Below are 26,649 nucleotides of genomic sequence, written 5' to 3' on the forward strand. Positions count from 1 at the left end.
GCGCTCACTTTCAATTTTAGTTCCAAAATAAAAGTGTTAAGAAAAACGATCATATAGGTTGTAAACAAACCAGTTTATCTAAACCAGACTTTGTTGGAGCAATGTTATGTTCCCAGATCCCGGCAATTATCTTCATGAGTACAATGTTATACTTACTTGTATAAAATTATAAACCAAACCATGAAAAAAAAGATGTATCCTTTGGTTTCAACCAATATAGTGTTTAACATTTTCCATTGACATTTTTAGGCCAAAATGTGGAGTTTTACTTGCAGCGTGTTTTTCTCATCAGGATAGAAAAGCAATTTATTGCATCATGGTGCAGTACACAAAAGTGACATAAATATTGGTGAATATACAAACACAATGTGCAGAAGAAACACTTTGCTAATTCATCTAGACAGCTACTCAACTCCTGTTCTGAATTTTTGAAGTTATCAAAAGGAGTACACTCGCTTGGTTGGGGACGTGTAAGAGAAAGATTTTCAAAAAGAAATGGAAGCAGCAGAGGCTGAGATATCCTGACTTTAAGTCTCTAGCTAACTCTAACTCTCTTGGTGTGAGTGGACGAAAATGCAGACTAGGAGACAGTTGATTATTATATGTGGAAAGGGATTCATTGCAACACAGGGGATGAGGCAGGTGAGCAGGTAGGAGAATGGTGATGATGGGGGGGCCAGACAGAGTCAGTCTAACAGGAGTATACTGAGGTGGGTCAGAGGGAGTTAGTGTGGGCAGCAGGCTGATCTGCAGCCAGGCAGAAGTAACCAGGTGGTGACGATCCTGACAGCAGAGGAGAATTAACGCTAGTACACAAAGTATCGAACACGAGGAAATAACTCAATTAAAAAAGACTGAGCGGCAGAGAGCATGTGACCGCTGCAGCAGGCTGAACGATCTGGTGAAGAGTGGCAGATGATCCGGGGAAGATGTACTGTCAAGCTGATGAGATGATGGATGGCAGGTGTGCTGATTAGAGCAGGTGCTGTGAATCAGCAGTAATCAGAGAGAAGCCAGAGGAAGGAGGAGCTGTGGCTGCCACACACACACATACACACACACACAGACACATGGGGAGACAAACAGGGGACTAGAAACACAGGAAACACATGGGAGAACACAACAAACTTCCATTAGATCCTTCCAGCCCACGTTTTTAAACTTCACACCCTGTCTGTAACGTAGACTTCCTCTCTGTAGCGTCTAGGCATAAGCTGAAATAACCCTGGTGACATCATTATGATATCATCAGGGTTATTTTCTCATCCATCCAGAGATAGCGTAGTACTCCCCATGACTCGTAAACTGACTTCAACATGTAAAATCGGTGGAGCCGCCCTTTTAATATCAGTCTCATTCCCCCGCAGACTCGATGAAACAGGACTCAGCAGCAGGAACTCGGGATTCGTCAAGGCCTCACATGTTGGGATTAAAAAAAAAAAAAATCACAGATGACGCGGAGCTGAAGAGGTTACAGGCGGGACAAACTGTACGCTTCTCCTCTGAGAGCTCTGGGCGTCATATCAGAGGACGATCTCCCTTCCGGGGGGGGAAAAAAAACAGACATTTAGGCCACTTTAAAACTGCCGGACAACCTTCGTCCGCAGCTGCGTGATGAAGAGGAGCTCAACGGACGACTCTGCAGCATCGATCGGGCGGATATTGATCGACCCTGGACTGTTTTTGTACACGTCTGCTGACTCAGTTAGTGTTTCTGTAGTGAATAGGTTGTTTAAAAATACACAGGATGTGATTTGAAATGATGAGAAAACAATCTGTCAGATATAGAAGGTAAAGGAACCTCGCATCAGAGATCCGTTTGTTGATCCACAACCTCTCCACTGGCCTCCATTTCATTATTTTCCGACACACCTTGCAAGCCAAACATGCATGTTGCTCACCCTTCTGGACACCTGAACCTCATATATACTGGGACTGGAGATAAGTATCACTTTGTATGTGTTGCAAAGGGACACACAGACAATGATTAACATGTTTTTAACACATTTCTGCTCCATAAAATCCAGTTATTTATTTATTTATTTATTTATTTTAGGACATTTATCTTTTCTTGTGTCTGCAAAATACTGGATAGATTTTTTTACCTCTCAAGGCCAGTAAAAATTAAATTATAATTAATCAATCTCACTTTGTTTGCTTGATGTGCTCACAGCTCATAGAAATCGTTACCTTTCGAAGGGCCATTAATTCACCGAATTTAAAGCGTCACAAGCTAAAAAGGCTGGAAACCATTGATCTAGAGCATAAAATGAGGAGAATTATCATCTTACATAACAGCTCATTAAAAATCTGTGGACTATGTCCAATTGTAAACAACCGAAAAAATGTATTTTCTAACAACCTGGGGCCCATTTCACCAAAACTGCACCATGAGGTAAGTTCCTCTTGCATTAATTTTGACACATTTCACTAATCAAAACCAACAACATTATTGGATTCCCATGTATAAGCGTGCAAGAAACTAGTAGGACTTTGAGAATGTATCTGCTGTTTGTGAGGGACGAGCTTTGGTTAAACGTGACACCACTGATGTTTGTGAGTAGTGCTCTCAAATAGACTTTGTGAAACAGCCCTCCTGGTGTGTCTGTACACCGTTTGACCTCCGTTGTCCACTGGATGCGACTGCGGTGCTTTTCAGCTCAGTTGCAATGACGACGGACACACTCTACTGCCATTCTCACCTGTGTGTCCCCTCTTTTCTGTCCTTCGTCATCTTAACATATCAGGTCTGAAACTGAAAATTTATTTGGGAATGTACACACACTGAGCACTTTATTAGGAACACCTGTGCAATATATAATCCAACACAAGAGCTCTGCTATGTTTGTAAAACATAAAAACATGTCTGCACGTCTGAGTTGAAGTCTTCCAGTGGACATTCAAACCACGGCAGGGATGTCACAACCAGGAAGTGATGTAGCCGCATCCAGTGGACATGAGGGGTAATTATTTTCTGCAGTGCTCTAGATTTTTTAGGTCTTTGTATGATCTGGAAACTCAGAGATGCACAAGATTAACTGGAAACTGGCAAAACCTGAGCGTCCTGTGAATGCCAGAATGCTACTGGCTGTTTGTTGTGAAAGTATTCAGCGTATTTTTGGGATCAAACTTCAACTTCGGCCACTATAAGGGCTGTAATGTACTGGATGTGAGGTCATTTAAAAAGATCTGATCGCTCATCCGCCGTCCCTTTTGGAGTACATCCGACTCTTAAATCACATCTTTGGCTCAGGTTTAGCTACGTTTCATTCACAAGTACCTTCTCTTTGAAAGGTTGAAAACAGTCTGAATGTGAAGTTACATCTTGTGTAAATGCAACCTTTTCATGACTTAGAAGATCGTCGTCATATTCTCTTGTACAGTTCATGTAAACAGTCAACTTATCTTTCTGAGTCAACAGATAAACTGATGTTTGTCGCTGCTTCTGGGGGGGGAAACAAAACCCAATTTTTCTTTTCTTATGTAAAATGTTAAATTGTCATTTATGTGTTCTGTTTCATGATTAATAGCAAATACAAACTGTTGAATAAGACAAAGCATTTTCTTCATTTTTTTTAAAAAAAAAAAAAAACATACTTTTTTGCAGAAGTTCTGTTTTTGTCTGACAGCAGTATCGAGTTGTTCATGAGACGCAAACGAAGTCAAAGAAAGAGCAGAGGTGAGTGAAACATGGAATGCATTTATTCGTCTGTTAGAGAGATCAGCGTTAGAAAAATGACAGTGGAGAAAGGCAGTGCTTCCCGAGGAATGATTGTAATGTGTGGAGAGAAACAGATCGAAGCAAACGCAGGACATTTTCTTGTACATTTCCAGGCCATCGCTCCGGTGTTAAACCAGTAATGAGGTCTCAATTATGGGGCAAAGCTCAGAATGTTGCAACAGCCTCTTCACACTTGGCATTAACGTGCATCCATACAGAGTTCAAACAAGATCCAGATTTCTTAACGTTTGTTTTGTTTGATTTTTCATGATTTTCCTGACTGTGTAAATCAAACTTAATTTCTGTTTTTGTAAGTTTTGTTGATGTATTTGGGGCACATTTGATTTACGCTTTTAAGACAAGGTATCACAATCAAATCAATCAGTGAATCAGGTTTAAAATGCAGTTCAAATCATTGAAATTTAATGTTTTTTCCTTCAGTGTCACTATTTGATGTCAGATGTAGTGCCAGCAAGAGCAGAAAACAGCAAATCCAAAGAAAAACCAGCGAGAGAACGGCGATGTTTCATGTTGAGGTGAGGAAATGCATCTTTATCGGAGTAAAAAGCAGTGATATTTGAATGTTGTTTGTCAGAAAAAAGTGTTACTGGTCTGTCATAACAACAGCAAATGATCACAGCGACAATGACAGTCAGCCTTGAAGGTCACAAAAATCTGTTAGAGTAGACCTCAGGAAAGCTTTGCTCTTAAACTAGTCTAATGCAAGTTATACAGCTGCCTAAAAAAGTAAAAATATTTTTATGGCTATTGAAGTCCTTTTATCAGGTCTCACCATGTGTATCCTTATGTACTTCAAAGTGTTTTAACAGAGTTTTATAGCTAAATATAAATCACTGACTGAAGCCTTAAAAACATGCTTTAGGTTGCAATTACGCATGTAAAGAGCGAGCTGTTAAACGGTCTGTGTAGACAGCTGAACTGATTAAAGTTGAAGCGAACGTGTTCTGTTAAACAGGTACGAGGTGGAAGACTGAAAGATGTGGCTTAAATGTGTCAGCTGTGGACAGCCTGGATATATTACGGCGCTGCCTATTTTTCCTAGTGGCCGCTCACCGTATTGCAGCAAAGCAAAAAAAACATTTTTCCCATAGAACTCCATTACAAAAGAGACATCTGTAAAACTGTTGACAGGACACCTTAAACTACAAACAAGGTCAGTTATTACTGTTTATTATGAATTTTGAATCTGTGAAGTTTTTTAAAGTTTGTGACGTCATCCTGATGTAAAGTCTACGGGTCGAGGCTAATGAGCATGTGCAGTGGGCTGCACAATGCAAAGGCAACCCTGGAAGCTGGAAAACTTTTTTTTTGGCTTATGTGCAAGGCAAACAATTTTCAATTGAGGGAATGGGCGCCATCTTTGAGTCTAGTATCCAGTTCCTTTACTACAGTACATCTGATGTGGGGGCTAAATTTGGATGAAAAGAGTTTTTTTTTAGAGGTCTAGGTATAATATAACTGACATCTTTTAACCTGCAGATTGCCTAGACAAAGTTTTCTGTCTTTGCTGTCACTGTTTGCAGGACTATCAGACCTTGTGTATCTTGGGTGCATCCGTTCATTGATTTTTAAGCCAGCTCACCTGCATGTTAATGCCATTTGTAAAGGGGATAAGCTACTTTGCGACAAGACAAGTATTCATGCTTTCAGACAATCCAAGTCACCTTCGTGTTGTGCAGAGCATCACAGAAAATAGAAAGCGCAGGAACAAACTCGGCAGCCTCAGGTGAACAAGAGCAGGTGTGACGTCATAACAGATTGTCTTGAAAATTCTTATGTACAAGGCAAAGGTCGTTTTAGCTTAGTTTGCGTGATTTATTGCTTCTCTTGACAATCTCACACATGCCCAAGCCACTGAAGTAGAAACTGTTCTTTCAAAAAATAAACTTTTACATTCCAGTTGGAGTATCACTGTTGGCTTCACATACTGTACTTGCTGTATAGAAAATATTCAGTGTTGTCTGAAGGTTCCAGTTCAAAGATGAGTACCAGTGCGTCATACAGAGTTAATGACGTGCCCGATAAGCTCTTACACAGCAGAAAAAATGTCCGACTGAATGAATCCGACAAGAGATAATACAAATTTTTAAACATGTTCTGGAATCAAGTGACTTTATTCATCAAACAGCCAAATGAAGTGATTTTTTTAAACTTTTTTTTTCAAGTTAGCGTCAGCGAATACATGTGAAACTACCTTGGGAATCACTGTGTTGGCAAATTATGTTTCATCATGTAAAAAGATCAAATTTTAAACCTAAAGATGGTATAAATGACTTATTGAAGATATTTCTTTTGCAGTGCTGATCTGCTCTCAAACATCCCACGTAGAGGTGCATCTCAGCAGTTGCATAATTAATTCACATTTTCTGCTTTGCTTGACAAAAACTAATCACAGAGCTGAATTACTTCTCTGGCCACAAAAAAACAAAAAAACAAAAAAAAAAACCCAACGATGGCTTTACATAGCCATGTATGGTCTCAGCCTCAAACATTTTTGGACCTTTCTCATTAGCTTTACACATTTAATCACACATGATGAGGAGAAAAGAGGAATCACTACATGAACAAATCAACGAGGTCTCAAGTTACATTCGGTTCGACAGACAAAAGGTAAAATAAAAAAGTAAGTATTAGCAAATATTTGACTGAATTACGAGTGCAGTCACGAGGAATAATCTGACACTCATGCAGCACTGCCTCACGGTGAGAGCTGAACTCCTTGTGCAAGTTTTTTGCCCTGTAAGAACCGCATGAAGACAATGTAAACAGCAGGTTTTTAAGTCGGAGAGGGATCACCAGCTAGCTGTTAAGATGGAAGCAACACACCAGTGAGACTTCAGTGTAATAATCAGGAATGCATAATTACAGAGGAATTTAAAGTTTTCTTGTATGGGGGAGGCAGCTTTGAACACCAAAAAAAAAGAAAAGAAAAAAAAGAAGTCCTACTTACGGCAATTAAACCCTGTTAAAGTAGTATTAAGGCCTCGTAGTTAAGACGTGCAGAAATGTTACAGAGAACAGAATTCCTTGGAAAACAACTGGATGTAATCATTTAGTATGATTTTTCTGCATAGGGTTCAATGCAAAACTTCCCTCCCCTTGCTCCCCTTTGAGGAACTGAAAGCCAGCAAGAACAAAAAACAAAAGAAAAACAAAAGGACAATTGAGAAAAATCGCTGTTCACGTGAATGCCCTACAGTCAGAACCTGGTGCAGTGTGCTCAGACGCCATCTGTGTTAGGTAGCTGGTGCATTCGTCCCTTTGTTTTGCAGCGAGAGGCCCCGGCCCCGGGCTCCCTCACTTGAACATGCTCTGCAGCATGGCCGTGGCGTAGGTGGGTCGCGCCTGCCGGCTCTCGATGGCGCTGCGGAGATACTGGATCCCGCCGCAGCGTTCCCAGATCTCCTCGAACTGCCGGGGAAGGATCTCGGCTCCCCTCTTCCTCGACAGGCCCGTCTCCTCCAGACTCAGCTCGCACATCTCCATGTCGTCCTTTCCTGTAAAATGAAAACATACAATGAAGAGTCAGCTGGAATCAATTGAACAATTTGTTTTAATGACGGCAACAAGCACAGATGTTACTTCCATTTGAACCCCAAACCTGAGCAAATACCCAGTGAACTCTTCCACACCAAAAAGACTTCAGTGAAATTCTTTGCTGGGTTTCTAAGGCTACTTCATGTTGGCAAATGAGTATGACCCACAAGGAAATATCTGTCGGTTCTGGCTGGCAATTTTTTCAACTCTTCCAACCACTTTGGCAACAATGATTTAGGTGTCGTATTCTGACATACAAGAGTATTTTCCTGCTTTACAAGATCATCTGTTTATAGCTAATTCTTAACTCCATGTGAGCCAGTAATGTTCATTAAATGCACAAAAAAAATGTTGGATAGCTGAAAAATTAAGATACAACTTTGTTATTCTTCGATTTTTAGCACTAAAAGTGTTCAATTTTGTTACTCTATTAGCTCGTTACTGTGCTAATACGCAGAATTGTTTTAAACTCTTAAATGTAGCATGTTGAGATATTTCACTCTGACATTTAGCATGTTACCATGCTAATACACTAAAGATAACGTTAATAAATGTAGCATATTGAGAGATTTCAGCCTGATGTTCAGCATGTAAGCACTGAGTTAATATGTTTGATTTCTAAATGTAGCATTTTGAGATATTTCACTCCGGCGTTAAGCATGTTAGGATAAAGTTTATCCGCTAATTACTGAATATATCACAAACATTTTACTCTAGCGTGTTATCCTGTTAACATGCTAACTTAAGCATGTTAGCATGCTAACTCAACTCACTCCACTTGACTGTAGCATGTCCTGACATTTTGCATGACAACATCCTTAATGTAGCATGCTGAGATACTGTATTTCACCTGATGTTTAGCATGTAACCATTAAATCAGCATTACATTAAATTGGGACAGTGATGGAAGAAGTATTCAGATACTTTACTTAAACATACAGTGTGTAGGATTTAGTGGCATCTAATGGTGAGGTTGCAGATTGCAATCTTTGATTTTTGCTGAACAACTCAACTCAACTCATAGACATCTGAAATGTGACCCCGACTACACACTGCTTTTTGTAAGACGTCAAAAGCCAAAAAGGTTGGAAACCACTGGTTTCATCTTTAACAATGTGTTGTATTTTAAAAGCTTTTTATATTATCCATTGTGTCAAATCTTCATCTGACGAGTAATTATTTGAAGCCTCTTTAAACAGTTGATAAGAAAGGTGAATTTCCAACTTTGCTGTTAATGTATCCTGAGTAAAAAGTGCACAACAGAACAATTGAACTTCTGCAGACTACATATTTCATTCTCTGAACACATTCAACGATCCCAATTTAAATTCAGTCAGTATAACAGTCTGCATCTAGGCAATATCAAGTTCCAGCGGTGTGTTAGCCAAGTGTTATATGAGGTAGTTACTCACCCATATACCGCTGCTGTTGGTGAACACTGCTGCTCCAAAACAACAACTATTTCACTATAATATGAACTTTTTAAGATTGACAACCACATATTTTTAAATCACACATTTGCCGACGTGGTTTCATAAAAGTAAATCTCACAAAAAAACTCTGCAGTCCACAGACGACTGTAATCTTTTAAGTAAAGCGGAGAAAAAGATGCTTGTAGGAGTCGTGAGGTTTTAACTCAACACACATATGCCGAAACAGATGGGTGAACAAAACAACTTTTTTATTCTGGTGTTATATTCTGACTTGTCATAGTTAACTTTTATATTTGTATTTTATTCTGTGTAAAGAACTTTGAATGGCCCTGGGTATGAACTGTGCTATATAAATAAAGTTGCCTTGCCTATGTTTTCTAATGCAGTTGTTTGTCTTTTGGGTTAATGATTTAACCCCGAGAGTTTAATGACAAACCAAGCTGTAGAAGAGCTCCAACTGTGAGTCATGTAATATTCTCTGTAGTAAAATTAATGGGATTTTTACTTCAGGAACCTGGGGTTCCCATATAATACAAAGGATGACTTTTGGGATTACAGTTGGATTTTTACATTTCATGACTGAATTTCTCTTATTTATGGTTTTGTAGCGCAGGTTGTAAAACTGGGCACTACAAATGTCTCCAAGTAGGGGAAACACTAGATAAAATATCTTGTGTTTCTATGAACTGTATGTCTGAAACGCTCTTTGCACCACATATGAAGTAATCTGAGTCAGTATGTGCAGCGTATTTGTCACCGTCATGTTCTAATGAGAGCTGAAATGTGGCGCCGTCGTGGGAAAACTTCACAAATCCTGATCGATGAGTCATACTGGATGTCCAACACAGTACTCCTGAAACCTCACATGCTTGATTGCTGCCCCGCTGTGAACCGCCTGACGGTGCATTGCGACCAGAGATGATGATGATAAATCTGCTGCACTGTCACAAAGTCAAATTCCTGAACATTTATTAAACTCGGCCAATGAAGTGCCACTTTTGATTTCTTTTGTTTCTGTTGCTGTCAGAAGATCAACTCGTTGATTTTGCTCCATTTTTTCTGCTCACATCCTCTTTCCTTCCAACCCTCTCTCACAGCTATTTCACCACTCCCTGTTTCCCTCTCTCCCTGCTGCCACTATTAATTTCTTTCATCGTTACGTCTTTCATTCTGTGCTGTTGGGACTCCAGGAAGTCACTGCTATCAGCCAAGAAATCATCTGGCCATGGATAACTATGGATGTATTATAAGAGCTGGATATGGCTCCACCGCTCAGCCTTGCTGCCAATTTTTCCCAGTGGTCACGCACGGTATTGCAGCGAAAAATCCCCCTGCGGCCCAAGAGCCATTTTCCCCATAGACCACCATTGGAAAAGAGACGTCTGTAAAACTGTTGACAGGACACGTAGAACTACAAACAATGCCAATTATGACTCTTTCTATTATCAATTTTTGAGCCATGGAGGTTTTATATTTGTAAAACTTTCCTCATCACAATGTAAAGTCTATGGGCCGAGCAGGAACTCGTGGGTGGAGCCAACATGGGAAACACCACTCTGCATAGTCTGCACTGTGCTGTAAACCAGTGAAATTGCAGTTTAGAGGCGAATTTGTATCATTGTTATTCCAAAACTTTTTTTTTTAAACCACATGCCACCTTAGACAGACATCTGTCAGCTCTGGCTAGCTAACAGATTACATATATTCCAGCTAGCAGCAGTGATGACATTAAGCTAGCTCCACAGCTAGTGAGAAATGAACTATGAGTGTCCCAAACCAGCAGCACGGGTTTAACAGATGCACTCATTTTGGTATAAAAATCCTCAAATTATACACATATACACTGTATACAGATAAAGCTTCACTCATAAGAAAATATGTCAATACAGGATTTAAACAGTGTTATTGATCAGCCACACAGGATCGTGACAAGAGACTCTGATCACCTGTTCTATTATTCAACGTGACGCGCACTGAAAACACATCTAACGGATCACCAAAGCATTGATAACACAATCAGACAACTGATCGTTAAAGTATTGATCACAGAGTCTGACAAACTGATCGCTAAAGTATTGATCGCAGCATCTAACAAATGTCACTTTTCATTAAACTGCCTTAAACACACAGCAACAGGTTGAGCTGACCTGAAAACAAGCGTTTCTTCCTGCAGTTTCAGTGTAAAATCGTCCCGTCTGCTTCATAAAATCCAGGACTCTGATCGGATCTCTGGAGCTAACAGCTAATTCTGCACCCTGAACTGACTGAGAGGTTTCCTTCTTGTGATAATGAAAACGTTTTCTATCTGTTACTTTTCTACAATTCGTGCAGTTTAAGGCACAAAAACAACTTTACACATTGATCTTCTCTTTTCAGTGCACCCTCCCTTATCCTCAATCTTCATGCCTTAATACTTCCATCCATTTGTTAATTAATCCTTCAATCCCCCTCTTATCTAATTTCTAATCCCCTCCCTCGATCTTTCCTCCTCCTCCTCCTCCTCCTCCTCCTCCTCAACCTCCTCCCCCCTCTCCTTTCATACTTCCATCACATCTCCATGTTGTACTGACCTGCCACCAGCACGATGGGGTGTTTATCGGGATGCAGCTCCATCTGCCTGGCGATCCAGGGCCCGTCGAAGTGAGCGTACCACCAGCCCTTCTTCTTGCCCTGAGGGTCTTTGTACTGGTCACCCGGCCGGATGAACGGGATGCGGAAGTAACGCTGCTGCCTGTTCATGGCCACCTCGTACTGCTTGACTGGTAAGGGTGGGGCTGGGTTCTGCTGGGCTGTTTTTGGATCAGAAAAAAAAAAGTTAGGTGGCTTCCCAAGCTGATAACAACCAATCAGGAGTCAGGGACCATGTTTACATGCAGCCTGGGGACCAGTTAATGGGAATGATGGTAAATATTTGCTTTTTAACATCCTTATTCCTGTTTTCCAACCTGTGTATGAACCTTACGGGAGGCAAGACTAAAGAGAATTTCCCTTCATAGAGAAATTTACTATTGCAAAACTATTTTCAGAAAAAAAATAAAAGCCTACATGTGGTATGCTGTGTTTCAGTCATGTAAGATATTCGAAAACTCTAGTTTTCACCTCAAAAAATTGCTTTGAAGTGGCCCTTTGAGTCAGAACCTCAAGAGGATATTTAAGGCTGGATGCTCAAAAGTTATGTTTGGTGGAGTCAAGATCAATGTGACAAACTTGCTATGCAACTCACTGCAACCTACAGTATCAAACAAATCCAGCAATTAGCAATACATACTAGTTCTAGCAGATTAAAAGCTACTCTGTATACTGTGTCCCTGAGAGCTCAACACACTGCAACTTAAGAGAACCAATGTAAACAGACAAAATACATGCAAATGAAGAAATTTAGCAGCAATTAGAAAATAAATGCTGCAAAGGAATAAAATATAAATTATGTAACACATTCAGTGATTTTAATGTAATCGACGTAATATAACATACTGCAAATACGAAAACACTGCAAGTCTACAACAACGCAACAGAAGTTAAAACAAACTGATGAACACCTCGGCCAGTCTTCAATCATGCTCGAAAATGAGAACGAGGATGAAAACTGTTTAGTTTCTGATTGCAACTGTGTTCATCAGTTTGTTTGTTTTTCTTGCAGTGTTTGTGCGTTTCATTTCAAATCAGTGAATATATATTTTCCTCATTTGCTTGCGTTCTTTTAAGTTGCTGGAGTTGCAGCGAGTGAATTTTTGATTAACTGCACAGTCTTATAGAGCATGTCTATTTACATTACAATATATGATTTGGGCTACATTTCAATTTATTTGGTGTGACTCCAGTGCTGAAATTGGGGGGCGGGTGGTAAACCATCTTGGAAAAAAGCTCCCAAGTTATAACAATGGGATGTTTTCCGCTTGTTCCCACTCTGCTGGCATGCAGTGAATGCAACATTAACCCTAGTGCTGTCTAGTGTTTGCAGACTTTATGAGACACTCAGAAAGACACTCCTGCTGCCACTCCAATATCAACAGCATCTTGTCTTTGCAGAAACTATTTCCTAGTTACTTGTGATAATACACATCTGCTACAAACAGTTTACATGTAAAACAGATGTAATTGTGAGCTACAAGCACTGGAATAACTGCAGAACAGTACAACTGGACCACTAATTAGTTTAACAAAGCTTTTAATGTGAATTTCTACAGTTGTTGATACACAGGTGGAAGCACTGGAATAAGTCTCATGGAAAATGAGAAATAAAAAAACATAAACATGGAACGGAGAATCCAAATCAGCACAACCAGGTTGAAATATCAGTGGATTTAAAGGATTGTGATTTACTTTTTTCAGTGGGTACATTTCTTCCCACGAACCCCAGCGAACTCACTGCATGTAAACATTACGCACCGCTCTGCTGTACTCAAGATCAGGTTTGAATTAATGAGCCCTTCGCTCGGTCTCCGTGTTTTAACTGCGGTCAGTGAGTCCTGCTGTTAGAGCTGGAGGAGGGTCAGCAGAGATCACAGCAGTGCTGATGACAGAGGGAGGAAATCAGCGAGACATGAAGCATGGCAGGTGTTTATGAAGGGGGGTTTTGCATACTCGTGTGAAACATAAAACGTGTAATTTTCATCATTCTACAAAGTGGAGCGTGAAATAGGGATCTACAGAGATTGAGGAAGCTTTGCTACGTGATAAAAGGGACCGGGGCCGCAGCTTGTTGAATCAGCTCACTGCAAAAACGTTCATTTTAATAAGTCATTTCATCTTGTATTCAGCTTTAAAATCAGGACACGTGAAGGACATAAATCTTGTTTCCAGCGCAGTTCAGCTTGTTAAAAGAATTTTCACTAAATCTCAAGATTTTACACCACGTTTCAAAAGTAGAGCAATTTCTTTCATGTTTTAAAAAAAAAAAAAAAAAAACTTTCCAAGATTTAAACACCTTGATAAAATGAGTTTTTGCAGTGTCTGCAAAACCTGAAAAAAAAAACAACACATCTGTTTCAGAGCAACACATCGTTCCACCATCACCAACAACATGGCGCCCTCACACCACCTTCCGGAAAAACTATACCAACATGTCGAATTCACCTCCCTCCGCATACCAACAACTTTTAGAAAGGAGGAAAAAAAAATCCCAAAACTTCACTGGCAAAATAGAAAAAAATCAGCCCTTTTTGTTCAGAAAAAGCAGAAGAAATGGAGAAAAATTCTTTGGAGAGGTACTTGAACTTAACTCCCTGCTGGATACACTCAGGTTGTTGATTACGGTTTGTTGTACTTCCCGGCTTTCCTCTATAAAGTGCCTTAGGTAGGTGACTCAATGAAGGGGTTGAAAGCTGCGTTCAGGTTTCAAGGCTGACAAAAACATGTGAATCTGTGACCTGTTCATGCAGCTTAAGATCAGCTAGCGAACACCGACGCCGTTCAAACAGCGGCTGTCACATGAGGAAGAAACACCGAGGGGGGAAAAAAAACACACATTCCTGTCTAACACTCCGGTTTGAAATACAGGATTTTAGTTGAAGTTTGTGTATTGTTGTCAGCAGAAATATCTAAAAAAAAGATCTCTGCTGTCAACAAACTGTAACATCATGATATTTAGAGTTAGTGCTGATACAAGCCTGTTTGACGATATGGTATGTCTGCCAGTTAATGTTGTCTGTTCCTAATTAATACAAGTTTTCACCTGTTGACTGCTGCACGAGCAAAGTCTGTAAAACCTGGAATAAAATGTTATTTGTGCACCGTCGGTTCATTTATGTGTTTTCAGATGAATTCCTCCTCTAAATGCCCACAAGTATCTGTGATATTAAGGGGTCAGTTCAACCAAATAGCAAAGAGAAACACCACTTTTGACTGGTGGTAGTTTTGTTTTAATTGTCTAAATCATTGACTGTATATAAATATGGACAACGTGTCTCCACCTCCTACCGCTAGGCAAAAGTTAAGCCAAAATATCTAGTTTCTGGGGGGGCTGCCATCTTGCTTGTGTGACGTCATTTGAAGCCTGTCCGCCGTCTGATGAAGGTTTGAGATTGGCTGTCACAGCTGTCTATCATGACATCACACCCCCTTTTAATATCATCAAATAACTAATAAAAAACAAACTTATAAAAAAAAAGAGCACTTGAACAAGCATCAGCGTGATAAGAACTACCTAAAATGACAGAAACCATCTTTGGGAAAAATGTATTTGATGTGTACTTTGATTTTTTAGTTTGGCTCATGTCTCATCTGCTAAAAAAGAGGGGGCGGGACTTTTGACCTATACTGCAGCCAACCACCAGGGGGCGATCGAGATGTTTTGGCTTCATTTTTGGGGAGCTGTCATGACGTCCATATTTATATACAGTCAATGGTATGAATACAGAGATTTCTGCTGCCACCAATATACAATGAAGGTCAATGTAATCTCTTCTGTCATGTTGAAAGCACTTTAAAGTGCTGTTGTAACGCTTCTCAGAAGAAACTCCAGAGCAAAGGCGCGGTTGCACCAGCATTTAAGAACGTCAGAATTGATTATTCAACACAAATATAAAAATTTGCTTGCAGGGACAAAATAAATCAGCTCAAAACTTTCTCATTAAGTTCGACATTGAAGTGTGACATGCAAATTTGTGCTGCTGACCGATGACAGCGATGACGAGTCAAAAACAGAGGAAGCTTAAGTACCTTATTAGCTCTGTTGCACCATCCACATTTATTTAAACTCCTCTGTCGAAGTAAAAACTGTTCCACAGAAGATCAGTGGTTTGTAGACAGTTTTAAGAGTCGGTGGTACGAATACATCTTCTGAACAAACTGTACCTGAACGCCTCCTGTGTAGACACACGGGGAAACTATGCTGACTCATGCTAGCTTCTCTGTCCTCTCCTCGGCTCTATTTGTCAGTGTTTAGCTTAGTTTGTAGCCTAACGTGTATTAAAATTTGGTAAATTCCTGTAAACTTAGAGCTACTGGCTGAAGCCCCTCTTCTAAACCAGCAGCAGAGGGAGGAGGAGGAGGAGGAGGATGAAGACACTGACTGATGTCTGTGTTCTTCATTCTTTTTAAACTTCCCTCAGTATTTTAATTTCTGGAATATTATTTATTATAATGACATTTTTTCTTTCCTTTAAGTGAGATATTATTGAATTTATACAGTGACTTTGCTGGTGGAAACATTACTGTTGCTGCTGTAAGACACAATATTTTGTCATATTTAAAATATAAATCTATTCTAATCCTGTACTGAATTTTTAAAAAAATAATTCATAAACCCTCAATTATTCAGTAATGAAAAAGAGCCAATAAGAGTATTGATAAATACTCTTATTTCTTTCTTCTGGCGTTTCGTTCATTCCACCAATGCAATCAACAAAGCAATATAACTCATCATCATAACGACCATCTCTACTGTTCATTGTTCTACTGTTATCAGATCATTTTAACAACCGCAAATTTTCTTTTTAATGATATAACACAGAATAATAATTAACATTAATATTCAGGAGGAGACAATTAGCCTATTTTAATTGATAGGGGTATAATGGATAGGGCCAAAAAAGAGAACCACTGCTCTAGAACAACATATTTTGTTATACAGGGATGAATTTTGCCACTTTCTGGTGTGACCCGGCCTAAATATTGCTATTGAGTTTTAAAAATACAGATTTAAGCATCAAAAATGACGCTTCTATATGAAAACCTCTATTGTAGTTGGGTGGCAACAGGGAAGAATCTCAACACTTCAGCAAATCAGACTGAAATAATGTATATTTTAATTTCTAGATACTGCTAGGAGTGATCATTTTAACAAATTTCCTTAGTGTGGGTTTCAGTGGAAAGTTCTAATGTGTCAAGATGGTTTAGATGATCTTAAAGACACTTTTATAAAGTCATTATAATTACCAGTCGAAAGTTTGGACACACTTTAACTCCAAACTTTTGACTGGTGTTGTATTTTTGGCATGAACTCTTATTTTAACATTAAACATCACCAGATTAAGTCTGCAATGATGAGAATCAGCCTTCATATTAAATCCACGTCCAATAAGAGTTTATTAAGTCTGTAACAGCAGCAGGTTTAAAGACAGACTGGTAGTCTAATGGTTGTACTGGATGCCTCATATAGCTGCATGTGTCATAACGTATCTAAAATCTTCATTAAGTCAGGAGTGAATGGAGTGAAGCGTCTGGCTCGCTGCTTGAACGACGACACCTTTTACAACATTTCTCTTACCATCAACGGGTGCGGTGGCGGCGGCGGCGGCATTTTCCTCCAGTCACGCTCCTGTAAACATGATGCTATCATCTGATGCCAAACACAACCCTGGCAAACTGCCCTTAAAAGCCTTCTGCCCTTCTCTGTATTTATTTTTTTTTCCCTCCTTCTTTCCTTGAGAATTCCTCCGTGTGGGAGTATCAATAACAGCAGCCTCGAGAGCTCGGAGGAATTACCTCGGCTCTTTATCAAACTGTTATAGCTGTCTGGGAGGCGTCTTCACAAATGGGCGAGAGCTGGAACCAGTGCGCACCGGTCATAAAGACAGAACGGCGGCTTTGTGACTCAAAATTGTTCAAATAATCTCTCTCCACACACATCTTAATAGAGGCAGCGGTTGCCATGGAAACCCATCATCAACCTTCCCCCCTTTTTTTGCAGGTTGCGCCCAGAAAAAAAGGAGCTTTTCCATCAAAACAGAGCAGCACAAAACACAAACCCAAAGTCTTGACAGCGAGCCCAGTTAAGAGCGGACCTCTGCCGTGTTGAAGGGGTTAATAAGGGGGGGCAGGGGAGGGGGGGTTGTAGCTCTGCGGTTAGTAGCGTTACACACTGGAGGACCACTTACATGCTTTTTTCACAGGAGGCGCATGATCTGAAAGTAAACATGCCAGGTTACACGGATGTGTACTGCAGGAAGTGATGCAACACAGCAGAAACAGTGAGGTGCTTTTTTTTTTTTTTTTTTTTTTTTTTTTTTGACAGACATGACAACAATGAATCAGACAAGACTAGAGAAGGAAAATAGAAGTACTGTCGATACACATGATGATAACTCAGCTTTACCAGTCCTGATAACACCAATCACCATCATTAATATCCTTCAGTTTAAGAGTATTAGTGAGATGTGTTCAGATGTGAAGATGTGAGATGACAGAATGAAAAGTACCGTGTTCGTTTCAAAAATAGTCATACTTGAATTTATCCTTTAAAATATATTTTGCAATTATATTTCAAAGGAATATTTGTAAAGGATTTACTGTGCAGCTTCCAGGCGTGAAACAATGTGTAACGGAAAAATGCAGCAATTTCTTAAAATGGTCAGTAAAGCCTTTAAAAGGATAAATACAAGTATTGTGTGTGTATCCAAAGCCTGATATATCTTATTCCTCTGCACCACTGAGCTCCTTTCTTGTTCAAAAACTGAAAATAGTCCCCAACAAATGCTCTGTTTCCTCCTGTTTGTTGACTAAAAACTACAGTGACCGGCTGTTTTAAGAAATTCATGAGTAGTTCAGTGAGTTTTTTCTAACATAAAAACATAAAATCAACATGAGCTTTATCCTTTAAGAGGTTTAAAACCTATAAATATGTAAATAGATCTCAGGAGCGCTGCTGCATTTTGTTTGTTTGGGTTCATGAGGTTTATTTCAATAAGGCCTGTATCGTTATTTAAAACCTGGGTTTACGCATGTTTTCCAGCAGACTCTGAACTCCTCGGGATATCATTTCCTCCGTGGTGAAGATATATAATTATATTATCGCACATATCTTATAGGTCCTGGTTTAAAATCCAGGCCGGGACCTTTGTTACATATCATGCCCCTGACCTTTCTCCCTCCAATCTTTGCTGATTCTCTCAGCTGTGGATTATAAAAAAGAAAAGACAAAATGAGCCTGCAAACGACGTCTGACACCGTGTAGGAATGTCTCAGTTGAAATCAGTCTTGTAATCTGCATGTGGATATGCATCAAAATACACTTTTGCAATTGGTTGATGACAGCCATAAATATGTAAAGATGAAACACTCAGTGTTGATGTTGACACACTGATCTAAGTGTAGCTTCTGCAGCCTAATGCGTGAATTATGGCAGTTTTTGTTCTTTTAGGCCACAACTAAAATAATTGACTAATTAGAAGAAAAAAACATAAAAAAATCATAAAACAAATGAGTGTTGAAAAATTTCAAAGTGGCAAAAATCCATGTGGGAATGCATGTAGCCCTCGCTGAGTTATTTTGAACCAAAGAATTCAGGAAAAACTGAATTTTGCATCATAAGGTTCAGGAAATAAAAGCTCAAATGTAAAGTACTTAGATGGCCTGATGGCATGATTTCACCTTTTGTTTATTTAGGCCGTTGGCATAATATCTTAAATAACTGGATTTAATCAAAGTGTGTAGTTTAGAGATATTCTGCTAACAGACAGACAGACAGGACATAACCTTCTCTGTGGAGGTGACTATATGGTATTTAGTGACAGTGATATTACACTGAAGGGCTCTCAGCTACTTTTAAAACTATTTCAAGAAGGTGAGTGAAGTTTATAGTCTTAACACCAGAGCCAGTGTAGCAAATTTAAATCTTTATAGATTCAAGTCTGAGATTATTGTCTGTATTTTGGGGTCACGGAAGGAACAAGTCGCCTCCTTTACATCCCAAAAACATTTTATCGATTGTTTGTTCTTCTGATTCAGTCATCTATGTTTGGTGTTTAGGTGAACTGTGAAAACATCAAGGACAACGATTGAAATAAGTCCAAAACTTTATCATTCTTTCCCTGACAAAGTCTGAGTGTTGTTCATAAACCTGAACCTAAAAAGACCCTAACATTTCTGCATCCTGGCTGATGAGATTTTAAAAAGATTTTAAAATTTTAGCATTTTAATCTAAGTTATAAATAAAGCATGATTGGAAGAGAGAGAGGAGGGTTGATGACACTGTCAAAGGTCCCGGGACGGATTCGCATTAACACGTTACCTGCCGTTTTATTCCCATTAAAAAAACAAAACAATTAAAGTGCTGCGTGTGTCATGTGTCCTCAAAGAGGCTCAGCAGCAGCTCGTCTCTCACTGACGAGAGAGGATGAGGGATGGAAGTGGGTGTGTGGCTCGCAGTTCAATCAGTAGTCTGAGCAGAGAAACACGACAGCCGGCACCGAACAAGAGCTCTTTGTCGCCATGACAACCCAACGTGTGGCACAAAGAGATGAGGCCACGGCGGCGGAGAGAGAGTCCATTTGTTCCTCATGTTTGAACATCGTCTAGACTCAGAACGACAAGGACAGGTCGAGACTGACGGAATGACAAACTGTCAGTGACCCCGAGCGCCTGAGGAGTTCATCTTCATGAAGTCGGGTCATTTTTTGAGGGAAAAATTCAGGTGTGTCTCAAATATGTCGGTTCCTACATGTTGTTAGATTTTAATATGTTCTGTCCGGGTATGAAGATATATTTCAGTCAGTAAAACAGGCCAAATCAAGTGTGTAAAGCCGGGCAGACACTGTACAGATTTAGCTCCATTTTAACCCTGAATTGGTCGCCACTGACTGATTTTGATCGATTGTTGTTTGACCTGAAGTTTGAAGTCATGACACCTGATTAATTACTTAAACGATCAACGATCTGGCTCTAGGACGATCAGTTGGATCGGCTGTCTCACAGTTCCACAGTCCAATTTCACACAATTCAGCATTAAAGTTGCCTAAATACACTTGTGTGAGTACAGTAGTAAACAGTCACAAAGAGCGTAAAAGAGCGTATGATACGTGGACAGATTCTATGGAGACCAGAGGTACAGAGACCTCCAGCTCTGTGGAGGTTTCTGTAAAAGGTAAAATGGCTAAAAGTGAAGCTGCCTTTCTCTTTGTTGACAACAACTTCAAGAATTCGGTCGTCTTGTTTGATAAGTACTCTGTTGCAAATCCATAGGAAGAAGAAGAAGAACGTGTTCAGTGTGAACGTCACGTCATGACCGGTCGACTGAACGTACAATCTGAGTCGGATTAAAACATGTAGTGTGAGTTAAAACGACGATTAATAAAAAACACACAGTGTCTGCCCGACTTTTATAGATAAACAAACACAGCAATGTGTGTGACATGACATACACATGTTTTTAAAAAGATTTTCATGCATGATTGTGGACATGAAAAGCAAAGAATGAAATGAGTGAACATCACTCTGCTTGTGAGGTCATTCAGTCACATTTCCAATTTGAACTGTTGATTTTGAAACTCATTGTGTGTCTTGAGTCACATCTGAAACTGTTCAAGTACAGCAGCAGAGAACTGTGTTTGTGCTCTTAAGTGTTTGAATGAAGCATAAAGAGAATCTCACTGTTGGAAAACCAGATAAACATTAGATAAAATATAACAAAAATATGATAACAAACACTGTGGGTGCTCAGCAAAAGAAAAGAAAAAAACACAGACAATGATTTAAATGTTAATAAGTCTGCGATGTGTTGTAACGTACCGTAGTCGATGACAGATTTGGGTGCTCGCTGCTCCGTCTCTGTGTTTCTCTTCTTGTTCTTTGACTTCCAGGCGTGGTATACTTTGAGCCGGCGGTGGAACTCCTCCCTGCAGGCGGCCAGCAGCTCGATGTCTGGAGGTGACAGAGATGGAAAATTAGTAAAAATAACAAGTAACAACACTGTACCGCAATAAAATGTCAGAATTTTGAGAACCCATAATATTTATAGACACAATACTAGAAAATGTACAGCATCTGTTTACAATTGCCATTCATTTGGAGTCATATTTCTGTCCACCTGGTGAATGTAAGCCCAATATTCACTCTCTTTTAGCTCTGTTTTTGCTCTCTACCAACTCCTGAGGGAAATATCTGGCTTTTTAGCTGCTAAATGCTCCACTATGTTCACCAGCTAGTCTACAGATAACTGTGTCTGTTTGCTGTTTGGTGCTGTGCAGGTGGTTTTTAGAGCTTTTTAAACATGCTTATTGATCGCATTTCTTTCACTCTGTTCAAAAAAATAAAATTGTTGTTCATTTTAGGTTGTCAACTACAAAAAAAAACACACATACAGGACATCATGCTCTGTTTCTGTTTTTCATTTACCTCCCTTAGTATTAGTTTTAATATTCAGTATCTTTTCTGGCCAAAAAGGTCTGTTATTTCCTGAAATATCTCAGGGTCGTCATATTTGTCAGTTTTTCACCACAGGAGAGACAGCCAGTGTGGAACAGCCAGCTTCCCCTAACCATGAAAAGCTGTCAGCCAAATATCTTCCACTGTACAGTCTAATTTTAAATTTGCTTCTGGTCTCTCGGACTGTGCTGAGAGCTGAGATGTGTCAGCATTTCTTCCTGCTCTATTTACAGTGACAAATCTTCCCATCACTTGCTCTGACAGACACTATTTTTGACTGCTGTACAAACTGGAACTCGCATGCTGGAAAAGGGCCTGCGTTACCATGACGACCGGCGACTGCAAGCTATCATCGCCGGCCTGATTGCTGATTGTTGTGGTCTCCCACTTTCTCTATGACGTGTATTTGACGACTTGACTGGACTGTTAAAAGAATGACGATGTGTGGAAACAAATTGCAGACGTTGTTGGTTCATTTGGTTCAAAACAACTGCCCAGTCGGTGCGGAGAATGTAAATTACACAATGCAACACATACACAGAAGACTGACAACTACTTGGTATCCGTCTCTGCATTGTTTTTCATATAATGATGCCTAATTTAACACTTATTTCTTCCACTTTGATTAATTTGAATGTCCAATCTGAAAATGCAGTTAACATAAATGCTGCCTCACTTTTTTTTGATGTGGTTTAACTACATGTAAAAATGTACCTGTCCTTTGGGAACCACTGGTCTAAAATATCATTGTATGCAGTATATGGACACAGGTGTCCGCATACTTTTGGCCACACGGTATATGTTTGTTAACAGTGAAACCACAGTGATAAACTGTTCAACCTCACACAATTATTATCGACGGATGTATCCTCTTGTGTTAATTCATCCTCCAAACTGTCAGCATTCATTAAAATCTTAACATGAATCAATACAGCACACACACACACACACACACACACACACACACACACACACACACACACACACACAGACAGAAGGTGCTTTACAGCGCCCCCAGCATAACGTTAACATATTTCATCAGAATGTTTCAGATAAATTACTTAAGAAAAAAAAAAAGAGATAAAGAAACAACACGCATTCAATTTATCATCCAGAGCACAGGGCTAACAGTGTGCATTGAGAGGCTTAATGCACACTAAGTGCTGAGGTAATGTCAACTGAGCTTTAGAGGCAGACAAATGGCGAGAAAAAAAAAAACTTCCATTTATTCTGCCGAGCTGAAATCACCGCAGAATAAACTTGAACATGGCAGGTGTCAACAAGCCCTTGTCATTGTTTTGTTCGCTGTTTATTCCGCCGCTGCAGATCATCCTGAGCGAGCGGCGGACGTGATCACATCAGTATTCGATCTCCCTCTCTGTCTCGGGGGGTGAGGTGAACGGCCTGTTAACGGCTAACCGAGTGATTTCTGTGTGTTAATGTGCAGCCGCCCCGCAGGCTCAGACTCTCCATCCATTAATTTCTCTGTGGCTCTTGGGTGACGACCCTTGCTGAGCGCCTCGCGTCCTCCATGTTTCCTGCTGCATGGATAAGGACAGGTGAGCTCTCAGGTTAAACTCAATATTATAGGAAGAAAAACAGAGGAAAGTGGTGGATATTCTCCCCTTGGCTCTTTGAATTGTAATTAGTTCATTGCGCTAGGAATATTTGTAAATCTGCTGTAAAGCGGCTACACTTCTGATCTTTAACATCTTTATGTTGTAATGTTGTTGAGCTTACAAGTAATTTGGTATTCTGCTGTTGTTACCAGTGGTAGAAAAAGTATTAAGATCATTTTTTTAGTAATATCACACTATTAAAATACTTTAGTACAAGTAAAACTATTCAAAATGTGTCTTAAAGCAAGAGTTCAACATATTTGATTACTTGCTGAGAGCTAAGTGAGAAGATAACTCTCATGTTTTTTAACTAAAAATGAAGCAATGGCTAGCAGTCTATTAGCCTAGCTTAGCTTAGCTTAGCATAAAGACTGCAAAGGGTCGAAGCTAGCCTGGCTCTGTCCAAAGGTACTAAACATCTGGCTATCAGCACACCTGATGCTCGCTAATAACATTTTAAATCTTGCTTGCTTGGCTTTGGCCTAAGATCATGTGGTTCAGTTTACAGCTTCACTGGCTTGTTGTGCTACTGTACATAACATAATCTCCTGACTTCCTAATACATTGTAAATTTGTCAAAGAACTTCAGTCCAAAGTCAAGAGGTCGTGATATGTAGCACAACAAGCTAACGAAGCTGTAAACAGAACCGCATTCCTGCACGTGCTCAGTGGCATCTGCCTTACACAGAACTACTCTACGGAGAGTCTTTGGAGCCGTTTCTTAATAAACTAACATGACCAAACTCATGAGGGAACATGTCACCCAGGGCAGTGTGGCTAATTAGTAGTTTTAGGATTTGTTGACAAATATAGAAAATTACCAGCCATATTCTTTAAATTTGACAGCTTGTGCCATATATTTGCTGTATACTCATGACTGCTCTCCAAGAAAAATTCATATTTGCTGCCTCTCAACACACTGTGACTGTGACCTTTGAACTTAATATTGTTTATCTGTAGGCCAAAGCCTGATTCTACAAATGTGTTTTCAAACATTTCATTTTTAAACATTAATATACATTTTCCAAATTGACTGAGAGCAACTTTGGAACAATTACTGCACAAAGTAGGATAAAGTTGGTGATGATGATTCATAGAATATATCTCACACCAGTGGTATTTTTGCTAGTGAGGGTGTTTCTCCAGCATCACACCATGGTTACCCATCTGACGTCACCACAAACTCTACAGACACTGATCCAAATGTGACTTGGTGACTCATAATGTAATATATGCAGCGTAGAATTCAATAAGAGGTCACAGATCGTCTCAGCTATGGTCTCATCTTTTTTCATAACAATTCTGATATTTCAAAAAGATTCAATAACACTAAAATGTTACGTGCACCACGTTTAAACTGCCCTGGATAAGACTGTCAGCTTTTTTTAAATGTCAGTGTAAAGGTTAAGTAGTTTGTGGCTCTCTGTCACACTGTGTCTTATGATGATACTATCCCTGTGCTGTCATACTTTGTTTAATAAAGCAATATACAGGATAAAACTGTGGTATCATCATGATGGGTTTTGTTAAAAGAGTTGTACTCTGTTCTGCCCGACCAGCAATTGACTCCCACATGACAGAAGTGGTCAGAAAATGAGGCAGCGTTAAAAAAAAAAAAAAAAAAAAAAAAAAAACTGATTTGGAAAGTGAGCTGTGGCAAACATTTCTGTCAAATCTGTCCATTTGCTGGAAATGAGAGGAGTCAACACATCATACAGAACAAACAACCTCTTGATGATTGAGCTTTTCCTAGAGTCTAACCCACAGCGGGGATAAAAATGTTCAGTCTGCTAAAGGAAAATAAATGGTCTCATTAAAATCAAACCTGTTTATCCTCCAGGGAGCGTGAATGTGATCAATATGTTTAATATCCAATCTGTTTTTGATTATGAAATATCTGATACTGAAGTTGGCATTTTCATTTTCACCTGAGGTTGGTGCTACAAGGAACTTAATGAAATGTCCAAAATCAAACAAGTTCATCCTCTGGGGAGCATGAGCGTGCTCAGTATGATTAATGACAGTTTTTCTGTTAGATTTTGATACTTCTTACATATAAGTGTAAATTTTGGCCTGATGAAGCTGCAAGAGAAAAGCCACTAAAGACGTTAGCATTCAAATTTTGAGGAAATCTGGCCATTCGTTTTTCAGCATGCTGTGTCACCAAACAAGTTTTCAGGTTTTGACCTGATCTGAGGCACTAGCACTGGGCAATTAAATCAAACTGATTTATCCTCTAGGGAGCATGAATGTACTCAACAACTTTTATACCAATCTGCCTGTTAGATTACAAGATATCATATTTGCAAAGTGAAAGTTTTGTCCAGAATGTGATACTAGATGACAGTTCATGAAGAGTCCAAAAAGTTTTCATCCTCTGGGAAGTATGAATGTGCTCATTAACTGTAATGGCAATTTTCCCATTAGAATCTGATATTTTAAGCAGCAATTTTGGCCTGATGATTGTGCTAGAGGAAAGCCACCAAAAACACCTAGATGCATCCCCTGAGGATCATTCACTGAGGAGACTTCATGGAAATCTGGCAATGGGAAAGTTTTGACCTTAAAACAAAGCTGAGTAAAAGTCAAGGGTTCATTAAAATCCTATTTGTCCTCTGGGGATCATGAATGTGCTCCTTAAACATGATTACAATTTGTCGATTAGATTTTAATATTTCTTGTGCAAAGATTGTGGTCTAATGGTGGGCCTACAAAAAAGTTGGAATACTAAAGGTACTTTATTTGTCACGAATTCAATTGTACAGTGAAATTCAATCTCTGCATTTAACCCATTCTAAGTACTGGGAGCAGTGGGCAGCCATCATGCAGCGCCCAGAGACCAACTCCAGCTCTACGCCAGTGCCTTTGGTCAGGGGCACTGACAGGAGAATTAACCTAACCTACATGTTTTTGATGGTGGGAGGAAACCATGTAAACCCCATACAGAAAGGCCCTGCCCCAGCCGGGAACTGAACCCAGGATCTTCTTCCTGTGAGGCAACAGTGCTAGCCACCATGCTGCCATAGTGGAAAATCACGAAATCCAGCAAAGAATCCATCCCCTAACAATCAATAATATTCACAACATATTTCATGGAATTGTGGTCATTAATTTTTACAACCAAAGAACCCTTTCAATACCCTGTTGGTCAGCACCAACTGTGTTCAGGAGGACTGTGCTGCTGTGTGTCAACAAGTCCATGACACATATGCCGTGGTGACAAATTAAACCCTGA

The 26,649-nt window shown here is 39.7% G+C and overlaps 2 protein-coding genes across 7 annotated transcripts in view; one reads left to right on the forward strand and one right to left on the reverse strand.

The window, feature by feature from the left end:
* LOC137169891 (fap1 adhesin-like) overlaps nt 1–3,557 on the forward strand; it is a 54,330-nt gene extending 50,773 nt beyond the window's left edge. The window contains exon 17 of the mRNA XM_067573302.1: nt 1,368–3,557. The gene's annotated coding sequence lies outside the window, so the exon portion shown is untranslated. The remainder of the gene's footprint in view (nt 1–1,367) is intronic.
* A 123-nt stretch (nt 3,558–3,680) lies between these two features.
* Nucleotides 3,681–26,649, reverse strand: part of LOC137169799 (unconventional myosin-VI) — a 168,539-nt gene continuing 145,570 nt past the window's right edge. For all 6 annotated transcript variants that reach the window (XM_067573161.1, XM_067573162.1, XM_067573163.1 and 3 more), the window contains 3 exons: nt 21,160–21,291; nt 11,283–11,501; nt 3,681–7,239 (listed from right to left, as the gene is read on the reverse strand). In XM_067573161.1, coding sequence (XP_067429262.1) covers nt 7,040–7,239; nt 11,283–11,501; nt 21,160–21,291 — 551 coding nt within the window. In that variant the 3' untranslated portion in view covers nt 3,681–7,039. The remainder of the gene's footprint in view (nt 7,240–11,282; nt 11,502–21,159; nt 21,292–26,649) is intronic.

The sequence above is a fragment of the Thunnus thynnus genome, chromosome 18 (genome assembly GCF_963924715.1).
Source record: "Thunnus thynnus chromosome 18, fThuThy2.1, whole genome shotgun sequence".
NCBI lineage: Eukaryota > Metazoa > Chordata > Actinopteri > Scombriformes > Scombridae > Thunnus > Thunnus thynnus.